This window comes from Thalia democratica, chromosome 4, assembly GCF_965202585.1.
Source record: "Thalia democratica chromosome 4, ktThaDemo2.hap1.1, whole genome shotgun sequence".
Taxonomy (NCBI): domain Eukaryota; kingdom Metazoa; phylum Chordata; class Thaliacea; order Salpida; family Salpidae; genus Thalia; species Thalia democratica.
Genome location: NC_139168.1, coordinates 36,606,820 through 36,627,785, shown reverse-complemented (window position 1 = coordinate 36,627,785; position 20,966 = coordinate 36,606,820). Strand labels below are relative to the sequence as shown.

Here is a 20,966-nt window from a genome sequence, read left to right as displayed (position 1 = left end):
CTATAACTTTATTAGTTGTATTATTTTGTACTAATATATTAGTCGTTTGTATATTTTTCAGTATTTTGCTGCTAAAATATTAAAAGTTATTCAATTAGCTCATTTTCAAAAGCTTGATTTTTAACAGCAGCTTTACAGTGAATTACAACGGTTAAATTTTTAGATGTTTGTGATTAGTTCCAACAAAGTGTTTATAAGTTTTTATAAAAGTTTTAGAACGTAACGTTACAATAATGTTACTTGTATAAAAAACATAGTTTTTTGATTAGAAACTTTAAAGCTTAGTGTTTTCATTAATTACAAAACTAGTTATTTCAACAAGTTTAACTATTTATTTGAGGGTCGGCAATTAATCAATCCATCTAACCAAGCCTAAACATTTGGCCTGTGACTTATTATATCATAAAAAAACTTGAGTAAACCAAAATTTAAAAGTTCCATAAATATTTACAAAGCTAAATTTATTATGAATAGTCTTTGGTTCTATCTATTTTATAACTTTATCAAAACTATTTTTCTAACTTTTTTATTTTAATAATACCCCTTTTTCAATCCTTACGGCGTTCCAAGGAAATTTCTTATTTTAGGTAGCCTGCAAAATACGTTGTCAATTAAATCCAGCCCTCTTTTTGTAAATTAGTGTTGGTACATTAAAATATTTTTTGAGTTAAAATAAAAAAATATTTATACTCTTTAAATCTTATATAACTGAAACAAACACAAATTTTATGTGATAACAAAGCTTGGTGTTATAGTTAAATTAGTGAAAATGTTATTCTATTTAAAATATGCTAACCATAAAATAAATAATTTTACTATGCCATCTATAAACCAAATACTATCGTCTAAAATTAACAAATTACCTATAAAAATTACGAAATGACGATTTATAAAAAGTCTTCATAAAATATAATTTCACAGACTGTTTTGTTTAAAAAAAAAAGGAAGATAATTTTATAAAGCTTTAAAGTAAAAGTCATAAAAGCTTAAGTTCTAAAACAACAGTTAGCTACTTTTTGGCAAAGCGTTTTTTTAATCACGAAACATTGGTTGTTCAGTATTGATAGTAACAAGTTTCCTTATTCAATGCGAAATTGTTGTAAGTTTTTGTTCATCTTATTAAGCACTCAATTTATTCATAGGTCTACTTTTTTTTCTAAACTGCCTCATGTATTTAATCAAAGTCAAATAACCTTTTAAAGTGATTTTTTTAAAGTTGCAAGTTCTAACGAAGCAATATCAACAATTATGCTTGAGAATTTATAAAAAAGATATTATAAATGTTCTATTTAATTATGTTTTTGAGTTTAAACTATATAAACGGAACTTAAATAAAAAAAAACTAAAAAACTTTAACAATTCTCAAACTAAGAAAAAAACACTTAATAAAGTTGTTTAGATACTTGCAAAAAAAAATTCAAACTAAAATAAAAGTACAAAACTTGTAAATAGTTTATTCTGCTTACAACTTCTCACACTACTTTGTAGTGGTTTTTTATAAAAATAGCTAAATATCAACATCTTTGCTAATTGACACTGCACATATGCTAAAACAGTCAATACGCTTGAATTTTGAATAAATTTAGCTATCTTAATTAAATAAAATGTTTAATTTTTGGTAAAAGAAGCAAAATGAAAACGAAAAAATCAATAAACAAAGACCGAAATTCCTTTAACAAGTCCAACCCCAAGATGCTCTAATAAAAAGACAAATTGCCATGTACATTTAAAACTAATTGCAATAACAGTTCATCTATCAATTAGGCATGTAGTAATTGTTATGGATAGACTAGGTGAGATTCAATATGTTGGAAAAACTATTTGGATATGCTTTTCAATCTAGCAGTGTAAAGAATGCTTGATTAAAAAGAATATCAAATATTTTAGATGCAAATCTAAAGAAATTTTGTTGGATCTTTTTTGACATTTGCTTTTCGAATTTACTAGTTGTGACGCTGTACTTGAAAAAATTTGTAAAGAAAAAATTTACATACCATAATTTAAAAACAGAATTTTATGCTAAAATAGAGAGTTACATTATATTTTAAAATGAATTATATTAAAACAAATTTAGTTTAAAGTTGTTTCTTTTCTGTTTGCTGAAATGATGTACTTCACTTATCGTGACACGTTTAACAATAAACGATTATTTTATTATAAGCTTAATGATATTTCATTCGAAAAATTTTAATTTTTTTAATTTCAGTAAAACAAAAAACATATATTTAACTACACAGAGTTTTGTCAGCTACTATAAAAGCATTAAAACATTTTATAAAAAACCTTAAAAAGTTATTAAATAATAATATTTCAAATTCGAATTATAATTTAAAAATATGTTAAGCAAAGAGTTCAAATATATATATATATATATATATATATATACCTGTTCAAAATAAAGCTTTAATTGTTTGCTAACAAAAGATCCTAGTGAAAGATTACTGTATAATTTGTTTTTATTCATATATAAATATATATATATAACTTTTTCATGATTATTGACTATCAAACAAAAAAATATCAACAATTTCCTGATTTGGAACCACTTTAGACTAAAGCTCTGTATACTTTTTTTTTCACTTAAATTTAGTTTTATTTTGATTTTAAGTAAACTTATATAAAAAGTTATGGTTTGAAATTTATAAGTATATACGTAAAACATCAAACTTTACTTTGGCTATTTATACTTTTTTAACATTGTATAGTAATGTGAAAAAAAGTTCGTGTATTAAACATAAGTAACATAAAAGGAATAAGTTATCTAAAAGGATGATTGTTATAAAATTGTTTGAATTAAGTAGAAATATGTAAAATATACTTTTTTGTTCAAAAGCTGAATTTTATGTTAATTTTATTTTAAATACTTAATGTTTATTCCTATTTACAACTATTAATTTACTCTCAAATCTTACTTTATTTTTTAAACAGAACTTGTGTTTTATATTCAAATGTTATTTGTAATAATTTTCATATAGTGTTAAAACAACTTTTTAGTTAATAATTATTTTAGAAAGTTTTTTGATCAACTTTTAATGTTCTAAAACATACAATGTTTTGAAGCTTCAAGCAATAGGATACCATATTAACCTGGTCAAATACAACTATTAAGAATCATAACAATAACTTACCCAGAAAGCTTCAAAACAAAAATAAAAAATTAATCGGTTAAGTTTTTTATCTTTTAGTTTTTGAGTATGTTTAAGAATATCAAACAACTAGAGTTAAATTTTTACCCTTTTTTATAACTAAAGGTTTAAATATAACAAACTACTAAAAACTTTTGATTGAATTTAAAAACTGTTCAAATGTTGTATGTAGCGAAACGCGTTAGTCCGAAAAGGTTAAACATATGTAGTAGATGTTTTCAGTTTGCAAACTTGTATCTAAAACCGTTGACGTATGGAACCTTTATTTATCAAATTAGTTTTAAACTAGAAGTTGCTTTGTTATCTAAACATTAATTTTAAATGATACGAGTTAATAACTTTCTTAGTTTTAATTTTGCTATTTGCACCTCTGTAAAACTTGTAAATAACATTGTTACAAGTTTTTAATGCTAATATTGCAATTTCAGCCTGATATTTTCCTTAACCTTTGTTGGTCGGCGCCATGGGCTTATAACTAGATAAAATGAGATAGCAGATTAGTATTTTTATAACGGCCTAAATATTAACAGTACGATTTTTTAGTACAACTATTTTTTTATGTATAGTCCTCATCTAGCCTAACGTGTATAAAATTTTTTGTAACTTTTAGAAAAATTAAAGCACTCTTAAAAAATTTAGGTCAATATTTTTATTCAAATATGTAGTTTTATTTTTGCTTTAGAAGTTATTTTTTCACTTTACTGCTGATTTTATTTTATACTTTCAAAAAACAAGGCGATTTAACATACATCTTATAGAAGTATAGTTTTTTAACCGGTTTCTGATTAAGAAATACAAGATAACTGTCAGCTGCAAATTTAAGGTGCTTTTAATGACTAAAACTTGATAACAGCTTATTTTTAAGTTTAATCAATAACACTTTTTTTTGCTTGTTTGTTATATTTAAGGGTGACGGAAGGCGAGTTAGGAGTAAAGCTAACGATTTTAAAATTTTAGTAAAATGGGTCAAGCATAGGAGTTTAAACGTTATTAATGTTTAACTATATTATAAACTTATTTTGTTTGCATTTTACAATATATTAAAAAAAAAATATTTTACTACTTGATCCGACTAATAAAATTAGCATTAATCTATACTTCTTTCTTTTATACCAATACAATATTTAAAAAAGTGGAAGAACTTGCCTTAATATAACTACTTAGTTTTACCAAAAGAATGCCTAATAAAAATATTATTTGCATTACTTTTATGCGGATCGTACAGTTATTTAAACATGTTTAATCTAAAATTATTGATATACAAAAAAATTATTAGTTTGTTTCTATCGTCATCTTAAGTTATTTACCTTTTTAGTGTGTATAAGTTAGCTTTCCGCTAAAAAGTAGTTGTTCTGTACATTCATGTTTATATTGTAAATTATTATGTTACATATTAGTAAATAACTAACTATTAAAAGATTTTTCTTGAAAACCACAGTTTTTAAAAAAAGATCGATTCGATACCTCTCCCCTTTAGTTGGAGTTTTTTGCTTTCAGAGGGCTACAAATATCAAGGGGTTAAAAAAGTTTAAGGTAAATAACTACTAAAGGGACAATGTCCACAAAAGAAGGCGATTATTTTCGAAATTTCTGACAAGGGGACGATTATGAAAACGTTTTTGGGTAACCCTGGTTTGAATAGTTTAATCATTAACTCCTTAAACTTTGAAAAATTTAAAATTGTATTAGTAACAACTAATCTTTATCAAAAAATTACTATAAACAAAAACTAACTACAGTGAAAATCAAAATGCTGTAACAATAGAATGTGCATATAAAACTACAACTATATTTTAATTTTTATCAGTATATAGTTGCATACTTTGATTGGCTTTATATTAAAGCTATTTTTTAGTAATATTAAATTTAAAATTATTTTTCCATAGAAAAAACATTGTTTTAAAATATGTTTTGTGTTTTTATAAATAATTATGGTAAAGAAGTGTATTTACTTCAATTACATTTTAATTTGATGGGTAAGTTGATGGCAGTTTATAACAGAATTTGTTATACTATTTTAAACCTTTTTAATTTGTGTGTTGTAAGGGTCCTAATGAATGCTGTGAAAACTTTTTAAGTTGCAAGATTGAAAACCAGTGGTCAACACATATACAAAAAAAAAATTTAAAGCATTCAAAGTGAAAATTTAAAGTTTTTCAATGTTATTATTAGAATTATCATTAATTAGCTGGGTAACATGTTAAGTGGCTATAAATACAATGGTTATCAATATGGAGCTACCAAAATTAAGCAAAATCTGGAGTAAAGTTTTTTTGTATATGTTGACCACTGAAATTTAATCTTTCAACATTTGACTCAGAAAGTTTTTAAAGCTGTTATTAGAACCCCTACACGATCAGGCCACAACTTTTAGTACATTGAAAAATATATGACCTTAACAAAATTGTTGAAAACAATTACTCCATAATAAATTGTTCCCACTAAATTCAAAAACTCTGGAAAAACTTAATTAAAAAAAAATTTCAAAAATTGAAAAATATATATAATCTATATTATATAAAAATACCGTATTTTCTACAGGTGATTTATTTAATTTTCAAGTTAATTAAAACAAAATGATAAGTATTGTTTAATATTTTTTCATAGTTAAATTGTTTCATTTAGTATTTTCTTTACAGTAAAATAGTTGTTTCAGATTTAATTTTCATCAGATTGATTTTTTTTAATTCAATAACTTTATTTCTTGCAGTCTCTTAATAATACATGTATTATGTATTGAATTCAATTTTGTTAAGACTAAGAGTACTTTGATAACTAATATGTAAAGATTAAAAGTTTTTTAAATAGTGTTTTCTGAGTGTATACTTTTATATATTAAGTAGTCTTATTTTAAGTTGTGTTTTCTTTTAACGATTTTTTATTTATAATTTCTTTAAAAAATCTATCAGTGGGAACGGGTCAGAAAAGCAAGGAGTCACTTTAGCACAGAATTTATTTTGCATGAATCTTTTTTATGCTTATATAACATTTGTACTAATGCTTATTAAAATCTTAAAACTAACAATGAAGCATGTAAGCCATGTGTAATAAAATTTAATAAGCTTTAAATGTGTTGCAAGTTTAAGCTTCAACTAAAACTACGTATTTAAAATGTTGTTTTAGTTATCTTAAAAAATACCTTCCTGTTTACAATAAAAATTAATATATTTTATACAATAAAAACAAATTATACAGTACTTCTTTTATTATACCGACATATGTCTCTGTGTGTTAACGGATTAACACACTTCAACTGGGTTCTGTAAAAATAAATACTGTAAGGAAAGAATAGAAGTTAAAGTAGGTGTATTCATGTGTTTTTTTGAATATATAATATTGTATAGTTTTATAACAGTCAGATTTAACATTAAGTATTTTACCTGTTATTAACTATTATTAATTATATTAAACAAATAAATAAATTAAATAAATTATTGGCATTGACTTTTTCTATTTACTTTTTCTATTCTATTTACTTTTTATTCAGTTAGAATAAGAGTTAAAACATATCTTTACAGAGAGTAAGTTTTACATTAGAAAATCTTTGAAGGATGGAAACAAAATACAATTACTACAATGGGTATTAGGGGTAGCTTGAAAAACCTGCAAGTAAAACTGCTAACTTGCAAAATGCTGAGTCTGCAAAGTATTAAAAAAATAAATAAAAATAATTTTTGTTAAGTTTTTTTTTATGTACGCCTTTATACCTAACCCGCCTTACCCAAAAATATAACAAAAAAATAAGTTTTAGTGTCAAAAGTTATAAATAACATGTAAAAATAATTTAAAATTTGACTGACTCAGCAAATTTTGGACCAAAAATTTTCAACAGTTCTTCAATCCAAAATCTTTGGTGGCTAGCTTTCGGAGTGAGACAACTCAACCAAAATTTTTTTATGAGCTTTAAACACAATTTGGAACCGTTTTAGAAGGTAATGAAAAAAAAAATAACATACCCCCCTACTATTAACCTCTAAAGATCTGTAGAAATTATTTTATTTTATTGAACACATGTATACACTTACTTTAGCTTCTATTCTTTCCCTACAGTATTTTTTTTTTTTACAGAACCCAGTTGAAGTGTGTTAATCTCTTAACACATAGAAAGGTATGTTGTATAATAAAAGAAGTTTTGTATAATTTGTTTTTATTATATATTCCAGTGAACTTGTTTCTCTAGAATCTTTTATTAAAAAACACTTAAACTTTTATTTTGAATAGTTATATTATAAATAAAATTTATTTTTTAACAGAAATATTTTGGTACTTTTACATTTTGATTATAAAACTAATTTTTAAACCTAACAATGTAAATGAGCTCTATTTTTTTCAAAACTTTTTAAGACGATACCTATATTAACTTGATAATTATTAAGTAATTTAGCAACATTTGAATGTACATTATAAAAGTTCTAATATTATTTTCTGCTAAAGTGACACTGTGCTTTTCTGACACCTACCCCTATCAGTAGTAGAAAAAAGTTATTTGATATTGATTTTTTTTACAATATATACTTTATTAGTTGTTATTATAGTATGTTGAGCTGAGATAAAACTAACTTTACTTATGCAGATTAAATAAAATAACAATTTTGTCTAAAAGACAATTTGCTTGAAATGGATGAAGAGGCAAACATAGGTTTTCAAGATATTTTTTAGTGTTTTAAATGTTTTGTACATAATATTAAAGTACAAAAATCTCTATTGAATTTTTTTTCATTTATAATTATGCTATGCTTACATAAAATTTTCTATGCTTATTACAAAGCTGATTGTTGTTATTCATTTAATAAGTCAAATTGATGCTATATAATTAAGGAATTAGTTTTTTACTTGCGTAATTCCCATAAATGACATTTTAGTTTTAATTTAATTTTTGCTTTTAATGAAAAAATTACTTATTTTTATTAGTCTGCTGTACGTTTCTGATTAAATACAGTGAAAATAAATTAAAGTGTTTTTGAAAAATATTGGAATATTTTATTTAGATTTTGATTAAGTTAAATTCAAAGCAGTTACTTATTGACAAGTTTAAAACTTCAACAACGTTTTATAGATCAAGAAATTTATGTTCTTACACAAGAACTCTTGGAACACCAAGCTAATCTGTTTGATGGAGATGATGATTTACAGTCCTCAATTAGAACTCAGCAAGATATAGTTGCTAGACCTACAGCTGCTAGACCCAAAGCTTCTGGACACAAAGGTAGTAAACACAAAGGTGGTAAACACAAAGGTGGTAGTCACAAAGGTGGTAAACACAAAGGTGGTAAACACAAAGGTGGTAAACACAAAGATAGTAAACACAAAGATGCTAAACCCAACACTGCTAGACCCAACTCTGCTAGACCCATAGCTGCAAAACTTTTAAACAGGAGACACGGTAGACTTTATGACGAATCATCATTTACAACAACAACATCAACTAGTTACTCTTCAACATCATATACTTCTACATGTTCAACTGAGAGTAGAAAAAAAGTGAACGCAAATATCAACATACACCAGCATATTACAGGAGGTGGCCATGGTGGCGTGAGTAAAAGAAAATCCTTGTTTAGCCGATACATACTTTATAATTTTTTGTGATAGCTAGTTATAATTATTAACAACAGATCAAAGCTGTGAGTTGGTAGAAGTTTTCTTGTAAAGACTGAATAATTAAATGAAGTTTCTAGAGTGTTTATTGTATTAGTTTCATACTAGTTTATAATGTTAATCAATTTTTTCTTCTTGTAAATTATTTTTTAGACACCTGTTATTAGATATAAGTAAAAAGTAACAAATGTAATACTTAATGCACTAAAATATAAGTGTGCATTTAAGTAATAATTTCCTTTAGGTTTACCCTCAAATCAGGCTAACTTTGTCTATTTTTTATAATTTAAAGTAAATTGATAAAAGTTCATTCTGTACTTTAAGATATAACACGGCTAAGGAATAGTTAAATAACCCAAAAAGCTTATGTTAGTTGGTTGCATTTCAAATTTTTATGAAACTATTTATTTACATTATAATTTTGTTAAATCAGGGTTGCCACACACTCAGGCAACCCAGGATAGTTCAGGCTATATTGAGAATTTCAAAAAACTTCTGCTAAGATCAAAGAAAACAAAAAAAATTCTATCGGAGTCAAAGGTTGAACTTTCTTATGTCATGAGACAAACTCAAATTGACATTAAGTTTTGATCATACCACAAGCTTTTGTTGACTGAGACCTGGGTTTTTTTAATAAACTTATGCTAGTTTAAACTTTTTTGAAAAACTAACGACTTTTTTTGTTTTAAATCTTTGGCTAGTTTATTTGACTTTAAATCTTTTTTTTAAGTTGTGTTATTATTATTATTTTTAGATATTCAAACCTTATTAACAATAATATTTTTTTTTGCTTTTAGTATATGTTATCACGTTTCAACTTTCTCATGAACTCAGGCTAGCTTGATTTAATTCAGGCCAGTTTTCGATCACTCAGACTGTCTTTTGTCTCAAAAAGTGACATCTCTCTTAAATGTACAAAATCTAAAATAGACAAATGATAAATGAAAATTGTTTTATAATTGTATACTACATGACTATGTTTTATTTTGTAAAACAGAAAACTGTAACTACTCAATTATTCTTCAAATTTTATGATATTTAATTTACCAGTGAAAATTATTTTGGTAAGAAAAGTAAAAATTTTTAAAAATTGAAATATTTGTTGTTTTTTTAGGTAGTTATATAAGTTTTTGTTATTAAGTATTGTAAACTTGTATTTATATTTTTGATACTATTTCTTACATTTTTGTTTGCTGATCTTTTTTATAGCTATCTTGTTTTTAATAGCTTTTATCTAAAATAGATTGTAAATTAAGTAATTTTAACAGTATTTATTTCATAAACGTCGAGTCTAATTTTTTATAAAAGCTTCTGACATATTTTTTCGAAAAAGGTTACTAGTTTTACATGTAATGCTTTATATCCTGCATGATCTTTTGAGCTTCTTCTTAATGTCCTTTATTATGTGCACAGATATTGCCCCAAATGGTAAGTTTTGTCTCACGCTCGATTCAAACTGTAATTTGTATGTTATATTGCTAAAATTTTGATGTCAAATGTAAGTTATTTTTCAATGCAGGGTTATTGTAAATGAAAATAAAACTTTCCCTAAGTTTAGCAGTTCTGAAACTAGCCGCAAGACTATTTAAATTTTAGAAACTATATAATTTACTTTCACTTGTTAAAAAAAGGTAGCTATTCTTTGTATATTTTTTACAGAGGTTAATAATTGATACAATGTCATTTGGAATTTTGGTATTGTTTGGTAAACATCAGACTTTTTATCATCTGCAATTATTTTTAAATTTACTCTTTTATGCTCATAAGGGTGCTTATAAATACAGTGACTTTTAAATTTTCAGCTAGAAAAATTTTTACGTTTTGGATTTGCCACAAAAACACCCCGTGCAAAATTTTAAATGATTTGAAGAAACTTTCACGTAATTTGATTTATAAAACCATCCCAATGCAAACTGTATGGGACCCAAAAAGTTTGACCTTAAAGACGATTTAACGAAAATTTTATATTTGCAATTATTGATTTTATGTAATTTTTGTCACTTTTTGTAAGTTTTCCTGTGTTCCTAGTTTTTTTTTTCAAAAAATTAAGTAGTGCCACCATAAAACTTTTCTTAAATTATTTTAAATTGTACACAATGTGTTTATGTGTTAAATTGTCACATGTAAAAAAATATTCAGCTAAAACTTCTACTGTCTTTTTTTCATAGAATCGAATTCCGCCAACGTTTAAGTTTCTTTAAATCTTCTAAAGTTTTGCCAGGGTATTTTTGTGATATTTCCAAAACTTCAAATTTTTTCCAGCTGAGAACTCAGAAATTGCTGTAATTTAGCTCCCAATTGTTTATTTCCAATGATGGTTTTTTGAAACTTACTAGTTTGTTAGTTTTCGTATTGAAATTTTTATATAATAAATAAAAAAAAATTTATTAAGTAACAAGAAAAAAAAAAATTTTCAATTCACATCCAAATTTTGGTGCACGACTATTCAAATTCGGACAATTTAAATTCCTAAAAAACAATTGAAACGACCACAAATAAAAAGTAATGCATGTTTGATAAATATAAAAATTACATATGTAGGTTCTTTGAATATCTACAAGCCATTTTTTTCTGCCAATCATTAAATATTTTTTGAGATATAGCTTAAATAAAGTAAAAAAACATAGTTATTTTTAGTAATTTTAAAAATCTCAAAATTTTTTTAAGAATTTGCAAAAAAGAAAAAAAAATGGCTTGTAGATATTTAAAGAACCTACGCATGTATTTTTCATATTAGACAAATATACATTACTTTTTTAGTTGTGGGCGTTTCAATTTTTTTTCAAGAATTTGAATTGTCGGAATTAGTATTGTCATTTAACCCCAAATTTTTAATTCACTACAATGATTAGAAATTTAAAGGTTTATAATGATAACTAAGGTAGTTTTTTTTGCCAAGTTTTTTGAGTTAATTTAGTTTATTTTAGTATTTTACCTATAGAATACTTTTCTGGTGTATTGTAAGTATAATATTTTAAAACCAAAACAATTAAAATTTCAAAATGAAATTTAAAAATATCTACATCTAAAATACTTCGTTTACATTCAAAAGTTTTTTTTACTTTGGATTCATTCTTAAAAAGTTTGTCTTAAATTTCTTTTAATACTTAAGTTTTGTTTTTTCAACATTAATTACCATCACAAAACGTTCTTTGTGTGATTCATAATCTTTTAAGATAGTAGGTCTGGTGAATTCCAATCAATTTTTACAAGAGTCTACTTTGACTCTAAAAAGCTTGAAATACTTAAATTTCAATTGTAGCATTTTATTTAACGTTTAAAACAATTCCAGTTTGGTAATGAATTTTTCCTTAAAAACAATGAAGCATATTTTTTTTTGTTCATCTAGACTTTTTGCCTAAAAGTCTTAATATTCTATGTTATTTTTATAAAAGTTAAACAAAAAAATTCCTTTTTGCAAACTGTTTAAAGTTTTTTGTAATTTTTTAAATGTGATGGAAACTGTTGTAGGTAAAATATTATAAACTGAAACTAGATTTCTTCCACCTTTATTATTTGAAAATTTCATAATGAATTCATTAAACTCTTCAACTTTGGTCCCACTCTACCTCAGAAACTATCTAAGTTTTTTAAGTGTTAAAAGTGTTTAGTGATAAATAAAATGGCAGTCTCAAAAAAAAAGCATCCTCTGTGACCTTAAATCAAAAACACCTTTTTTGTATATATTTTTTACCAAAACCTGCCGTATTTTTGTAACTTTTTTAGTATATGATCCTTTGTGAAATTTTCAAGTTTAAATAGAAAAGGGAATAATGCCAAGTGTGTCTTTTGAAAGTTTACCACTCTAAGCATAGTTTCCAGATTTTTTATAAGAAAATCGAAACACAATAACTCAAGCGTTATGTTTTAAGTTTAAATAAATAAACGTTTATTCAGTATTCAGAATTCTCTAATTCTGACAACTTTGTCTCTTAGTATGCCCTAAAAAGTTTTTATTTAGCTATATCTCAAAAACTTGTATGAATAAATTACTTGAAATTAGTACAGCAGTTGACAAAAATAAAAATAATTTCAATAACTTGTGTTTCTTAGTAATATTAGTTACAATTGAATGTAACTCAATGCTTCGCATAATTTTTCTTCATATATATCTCCGATTTTTCCTGTAGTTTAAAAGCATTAAGTTAGACAAGTTTTCCTTCTTGAGATGACTATACTTATGCAGGATAGGTGTCAAATATGCACCAAAGGACACTTTTCCACAAAAAGTCACTATTGCACAAAGGGTCACTCTTGCACCAAGACACTTTTGCACAGATTGATATTTTTATTAAAATTAATTTTTCATTTTTATACTGTTATTCCTCACATTTACCCTTGATCGATATTTTTTAGTTTAAGTTGTTTTTTATTTTATTTTTTTACTATTACTGTTACCTCTAACCCCTACCTATGGTCAGTAATTTTTTATTTGATTAATTTTCAATCTATTTTTCCTTATTAATAATAATAATTATTATTTACATTTTGTGCAAAAGTTACCCTTCGAGCAAAAGTGACGCTTCGTGGAGAGATGTCTTTGCGCATAAGTGTCTTAATTAAAAAAATACCTTTCGTGCTTATTTTACCTGTCCCCACTTATGCATACTTTTTAATTATTTTCTTAGTATTTAAAATTTTAGTCTGTTTTTATTTGTTGCACTTAATTTATTTTTTATTGGCTAAACAAAATATTTGCTTAAAAATTAGTTCTATGTATACCTTTACAATTGCTCTTTAAGATTAAAATACTATTATTCTATACAAATTTTTTATTTTTTTAATTCAATGAAAATATTTTAAATCATTAAATTCAGTTTTTAAATGAAAATACTTATAATAAAAACTTTTTACTCTCATAAAATTTAGTATACTTCAGTAAAATAAAAGGTAAGTTTAGCCAATAATAAACTTATTAAAATGCGTAGAAAATTAAAATGTTGCAACTACTTCCAAGAGCTTTAAAGTATTTTAATATTTGTAGACATTTTATATTGAATTGGGTTTTCGGTCAACTTTTTTTTTGTTAGTCAGTTTTTTAATTATTAATTAAAAGTGTTATGGTTAGTTGATTAAAAAAATAAATACTAATAAAAAATGTTTGTTGAAAAACTAGTTTCGTTTATGAAATAAACCATGTACAAAACTTCAAAATAAATTGTATTTTTTGTGTTTTGTTTGTAATATCTCCATACTTTTTTCTTAAGAATACAAACTATCAAATATTTTTGTGGTTGAAAGTTGGTTGGTAGTTAGTTTATATTTTAATTCAGATCAATTGCATTATAATTCCAATATTTGAAGTGTTTTAATATATTTTCGAGAATGACTTTATAGGAATAAAATAAGATACTTTATCGAATTAAGCAGCAATTGTATTTTCGTCTTTAATTTTTAAATAAAAGCCTGTAAACGAATTGTAAAACTTTACAATACAGTTTCTCTTCTTAATAGAAAAACAAAATTTACAAATTCTAAACATACAATACCTGTGTCTTACAAACATTATACATTTTGTACTAGACAATTGATAAAATGTTTGTCTAAACTAAATTATTTATAGTGAATTAATTAAATAAATTTAATGTTGAGTCGGCATTCGACTAAGTTTAAATAATTTTATAATAAATAAAAAATTTTAAAGTGTGTGTCGGAAAAACGAGGATTTTCATTTTAGCTTGTTTTTATCATAGTTTTACATATAGTTAGCTATATCTAAAAACTACGTTTCAATAAATTTGTTACAGCTTTATTGTTTTTGTATAAAAAATTGATGTCAAATCTTAGAGATGAATTAAAACAATGCAGGGTGGAGGTTCGTACGAGGAGGAATCCTACTACACTTACACTGAAGTAGTTTATTTTGTTTATTATTTATTTTAAGGTCTTACTAGAAGAGCTCCGTAGTTAATCATAAGCTAAAGTAAAGTTAGAGTCGTTAGTTGTTTCTGTTTTGCATGTAAAAAACTGTTATTGAAGTAAATTTAGTGAGCTTACTTTTTGTTTATGTTTTTATTTATCTTTTCAACATACTTAATTTTTAGTTGTTTAGTTTAAGTTTTTTTCTGAAATCTTTGATATTTTAAACTTCTAATTTTTATCAAGATAGTTTTACACTGTTATCTAGTTTTACAAAGTTTAGTAAGAATTTTAATAAAATCATTCATTTAATGTTTATAAAGTTAATATAAATTAACCTTTTAATAAATCCTATCACTGTAGTGTAAGATACTATCAAATTAATTCAGTACTGGTAATTCCGCGATTGAAAAAGGAATTATTAAGGACTTTTTAAGAATTTTAATTACAAATGCGAAAATATCTAAAGTTAAACAAACGTTTAGTAGTTTATATTTTATAGTATTCCATACCATTTGATTTAGAACAGTTGCCTAAAAATTTTCCTCAAATTACAAAATGTTAAAATCTAGTATTTTTGATTTTTCATCTTTTTTTCTTTACTGTTGTTACTAAAAAAAATAACAGTTGAGCAATTTATAAAAAAATATAAGTTAGGTGTGATATTATAAATCAAAACAGTAGCAATACTGCATTATTTTTATTATTGCAACTTTACTGTAATTGTTACAGCTATTGACTGCTGTTTACATTTAGTATATACAGTAACCTGCCAACTAGTGCAAAAATGCGTACCCAACTCGCAGTGCGTACCTAGTAATTTTTGGTCTTTAAGTACCAAAGTTAGGCCTAATACAAACATGTTAAAAGGCACAACATTTTACAAATGACTATTAAAGCAAACTTTCCCAAAACAATCACTTGTACCATAAAAACAAAACGTATTTGTTGATATTAGAAGTCTTGAGTATTTATTTAAAATATGTATTTATGTGTGTACCTTGTAAATTTACATAGTACATATTACTAGTTTTAGACAAAAAAAGATTGATGAAAAAAATGATAATACTTATATTAAATTATGCTTTTTCAAAAAAGCTATCGTACAGTTATAAAATTTTACTTCTGCTTATTATTTATCAATATCTGTATTTTAACTGGTTGTCTTTGTAGAAAACACAATAATACAGAAAAATGGTGTGGTGCTCATAGTAGACTGCGGTTTTCATAACCATTATTGGCAGTAATGGATTTTAAAAAAGAGTGCTTAACAATTTTATAAGTTACTTTTTACTTATTTTGTTTATATGTTGTTGTCATTGTAACCACAATCTCAGGTTACTTAGATTAACCAGAAAAATTCAGGCTAGCTTTAAGTTTTTGAAAAACTCAGTTTATTTTGTTTTTGAACACAGCGTTTTTCGGCTAAAAAGTGCGTACTATACCGGCAGTGCGTACCTAGTTGACAGGTTACTGTATTAAGTTACTACATGTTCTGTTTCAGAAAGCTTTTGATAATTTGGGAATGATAGTAATATAGATTTTAGTGTTTTTATATGTCGAATTATTTTTAAAGTTTTATATATTTTTTTGAATTATCTTGTTTTAGCTTTTGATACAGCTTTTTATTTTAGTATTTTATTCTTTGAAAGTCTGCAGTCTTTAAACAAATTTATTTATTGCCAGAATATAAAGTTATTTAAAAAAACTAAAAAAAATTGGCTCCTCTCATCTTGGCTCCTCATCAGAGTTGCCAAAAAACCTGGAAAAACCTGAAATTTGACAATTTAGGCTAAAAAACCTGGAATTTGAGAAATTTTGAAAATACCTGGAATTTTGAACAAATATCACTAAAAAACCTAGAAAAACTTGAATTTAAAACAAGTTTTACATATTAAGTAATAAAATTTCGATATGATACAAAAATCTATTGTATAAATAATTTTTTTTGTCATCATCAAAAATTTTTTTATTAAAAAGCACATTTAAAGAAGCTTTAACATATCTTTTCAATGTCATTATACTATTTAACACAGTTTTTTACCTACAACTTAATTTAAACTTAAAGAGACCCTAAAACGTGTAATTTTAAAAATTGGAGAAAATTTGCCAAAAACATTTGGCAACCCTGCCTCATGGTTTTTGTGTTAAATTTATTTATTACAGTAGAAACGTCAATAAGGTAAGCTTCTTGAACCTAATAAAAAGTGCGTACCTTATGGGAAATGCGTACTTTGCAGTTTTGAGAGAAACTTTACCTTTTTCACACCTAATAATAACAAATATCTACTTCTTTTAATAAAAGTACAGTCTAATTTGTGGTTTATTTTAGAGTTACTATATATGTTTTTTTTAAATTTATATTATATTTGCATTAATAATATTAAAGTTATGTTTTTTTTCGTTTAATTTCTCTGTTTTACAAGTACTACAAAGTTTTCCTATCAGTTTTTGCTTTTACTTATTTTCTAGGTACTTTACGCAGGTGCCTACTTTTTTGAGTGAGAACCTTGTCAATGACCCTACTTGCACGCAAAAAGAGCCAGCCTTTTACATTAAAAAAATGTTTTTTTTACTGGCTTAAGCATTAAAATAACCACGTCAGTGCAACACACATTCTTATAACAGCCAAAAAAGAAGAAGAAAAAAGAAAGGGACGACGACGACATCGCTCAGGTTGACCTGGTCATTGCCAACGACGGCACGAAGGGGGGCGGCAACGTGGAGGCCATAAATGTAATGCTGAAGAACGCCCGCTTGATGGGGGTGAAGATAAAGCATATCCCCATGGATAACCAGAAGGAGTTCTGGTTGATTTTCATTCCCATTGGGTTGATGTGTCAGTGGCTGAAAAAGATGAAAGTTAGAATGCCGATTTACGACGAGTCGGAAAAAACTGGGGACGATCCGGACGAGGAAAAGGATGAGGAAAAGAAAGCTGAAAATTTAACTTTCCTGAAAAAGTTTCGATCCAAGTCGTTGATGACTTTCTTTTTCCCCTGTTTTACGATGCTCAACAAAAAAGAAGAGGGTGTAGCGAAAGTGGAGGCGTACAGACACAATGTTGTGTTCGACCCACACATGTTTGAAGTGTTTGAAAACACCGAAGAGTTGTTTGTTGTGCGCAACGCCGTCAGGTCTGCCGTAGCAAACAGGATCATGCAAGAAGTGCACTTCAGCCCTGACGACGATGACAAGGGTCTCGCAAAAGCGGAAAGCACAGGGATCATCACCACCTATTACCCTCCTCACCAAGAAACTTACGCTAAACCAGGTCCTATTGGCGTTCGTCACTATTTGGAACAAAACTGGGCTCAATGGTCTAACATTTTAAAGTTTCAACCGTTGATAGCTATAAAGTATTATTTCGGAGAAGCTCACGCCAGCTACTATGCTTTTTATGGGTTCTACATTAAAATGCTCGTTTTTCCTGCTGTTTTAAGTTTAGCTATTTTGATTTATAACTTGATAAATCTGACAAATACTGCAGAGTATAGGGAAATGTGTGATCCGTTTGCAGACAACTATGTTGGAAATTTACCTGTTTGTCCCCTTTGTGATGAATGTGATTATACAAAAATGAGCCTTTTTTGTGAAAAGTTACTACTCAGCAAATTTTTTGATAACTATGCCAGTACTATTTTTGGTGTCTTTTTCACCTTTTGGATAGCTTTCTTTGTGAAATATTTTAGACGGAAGATTGCTGAATTAAGATACTTTTTTGATATGGGATTAGATAATCGCAGGGACCCTAATGAATTAAAAGATTTAGTAGATGATTTAAAGTTTGGTAAGTTAGGGGCTCTTAAAACACCTTACAGTGCTGACTATAAAGATGGTGGTAGTAAATTTCTGACATTGCTTGTTATCAAGATATGGGTATTGTTTACCGTTTTATGGATTGTATTATTAGGTGCTTTCAATGCCGTAATGATTTCTAGGGAGTATCCAGCTCTAGTTGCTCTTGATGAATGGGCAGATAGAAACTTTGTAAATTTAAAAGTATTTTTGGCGGTCATAACGTTTGTTATTTATTTTTTCATCACTCTCTTATTGAATTCAGTATGGGAAAAGTTTTCACTCTGGTTGACTAATAAATCTAGACCTCATTCGGCAAAAAAATTTGTGGAAAGCTACACCTGGAAGATATTTTGCATGACGCTCGTAAACAACTTTGGATACTTTTATTACATTGCTTTGATCAAGCCAGTGCTGGCCGGACGTCCAGCTCTGAACTACTACTACTTTTTGTTCTTTCGCTGGGACAACTGCGCCATTCCGGGATGCATGGACGAGCTGAGCTACTTGCTGGTGTTCTGCGTTGCTCAGAGGTTCATACTGACGCTGGTGGCTTACAACAAGCCGAAGTTCAGCGGCAGTTCCGGCCACTGCTGGTCGGCCGACTACGGTCTGATCGACGTCAGCGACCTGGACATCCACGCCAGGTTCGCCCGTTTGGTCGCGGACACGGGTTTCGTGTTCTTTTTCCTCGCGGCCCACCCGTACGCCCCTTTTTTCGCTCTATTCCTCAACCTGCTGTCGCTCCGCATGGAGGCGCAGTTGCAAATTCGTTACAAACGTCGTCCGCTGGTGCGCTTCCTCGGCGACATCGGAACCTGGTTTCACATAGTGGAAGTCATGGGCCTGATATCGGTGGTCAGCAACGCAGTGATTGTCGCGTTTACAACGCAAACCATGCTCAAGTACTTCTACCACGTCCACTTTTGGTACTTCAACCAGGAAGGAAAGTCGAAGAACGACACCGGCTTGATAGAATTCACGTTGTCGCGGTTTCCCTCCGAAGAGCTTATCATAACTCCCGAGTCCGACACGATAGAAGAGTGCTACTACCGGGACTTCAGGTACGCGCCCGAGCACCCTCAAAAGTACGAGATCACTTTGCAGTGGTGGGAAATCCTCGGCACCAGGCTCTTCTTTCTTATCGCGGTCGGTTTCGCCGTGATTGCGTTCAACTTTCTCATCACGCCCTGCATCCCCAACGTCAACCGCAAGGTCGACAGGGCGGCGAAGCAGGAACAACACGAGCGGGAGGACATCATCGCCAACTACCCTCGCAGCCGCGAAAGGTACCAAGAGAGGCTGTCGAAGCACGCTGCTTTGGAAGAGGCCAATCCGATTTTCACTGACATAAAGTCGTACAAGGTTCAAAAGCCTCCGGAGCCCGTTTAACTTTTTTTTGTAACGAAGTTTTAATAGTGGACAAGCGGATCAGAGATTTTTGATTTATAGGCGTAGACGTTTTAGTTTGACTTTTGCTTATGCGAACTTTAGTTTTCAAAAAAAAGATTTAAAGATATATTTAAACTTTTAATTAAAGCAGCTTTCGTTTTTTATTTTTTTTTAGTACTTTAACTTACAATTACTGAATTTATTTTTATGTAGTTTTAAGACAAAAGAGGTTAAAACTACCGTATTAAATTTGAAATTTATTTCATCTTCTAGTTAAATAAGCAGAATGTTTTAAATCCATAAAAAAATTTAACTCGAAGCTTTATTTATTATAATAGTATACCAGAGTTTAGTTTAAACAAAAAAAGAAACTCAGTCAAAGTTTTTGTCAACATGTAAATGATTCTATCCGAAATTCTATTTAAAGGTTTGTATATTATCTTTAGAATCTTCATAAATAGACTCTACTGATTATTTTTAAGTTTTCAAGACCTTATTTCTCTACAGTTAAAAATTGTCTATAGCTGTACGACTTAAGTATGTTTTATTATATATAAATTTTAAAATACATACTTGATTAAACGTACTTGATTATTTAATATCATAATTTTCAACTCAACTTGTGTAAACAAATTTTATTTTAAATGAAAAAGCACGCAAGTTTCAAATACAGTTATAGTAAACTAAAACCATTTGAATGTATTCACATATTCAAATAGGTTAATTTGTGCAAGTCTGGCAGAATGAAAGCATTGCTAGGTAGTTTTACATATAGTACTTCTAAGAGATTTCAAAAAATACCTTTTATTTACACTTTTTCAGTCCTCAAGACTTCTTCAGGATCAAACAAGCCAGACCGTGTGTTTGAAAGGTAAAGTATGAGCACATGTAAAAATAAATGCATGTGTAATTTTTTTTCTAATAAAGTTTAGTTTTTTTATAGTTTTACTACAAAAGGTTGGCAAAATCAAATTTGTTTTTGCTTACTGCTTTTACAGTTTTTTTTTGACTATAGTTACAATGAGCTATTTTTAAATTTAAAGCTGTAAGTTTTAGTTTTGTGAAATATACTTTAAAAATGGTTTAAATTATTTTTCACATAAGAGGTGGTTTGTCATACCCAAACAAGGCTTAACTAATGTGCTTAATTTAAACTTTTTGAGTAATAATGTT

The 20,966-nt window shown here is 27.3% G+C and overlaps 1 protein-coding gene across 1 annotated transcript; it reads left to right on the top strand.

Annotated features, from left to right (window-relative positions):
• The first annotated feature begins 7,763 nt into the window (after positions 1-7,763).
• On the top strand, positions 7,764-19,793 carry LOC145833327 (anoctamin-5-like). The gene is made up of 3 exons (XM_082940510.1): positions 7,764-7,785; positions 8,203-8,681; positions 17,232-19,793. Exons 1-3 carry the CDS (start codon positions 7,764-7,766, stop codon positions 19,791-19,793), a joined length of 3,063 nt encoding a protein of 1,020 aa, XP_082796636.1.
• The last annotated feature ends 1,173 nt before the right edge of the window (positions 19,794-20,966 follow it).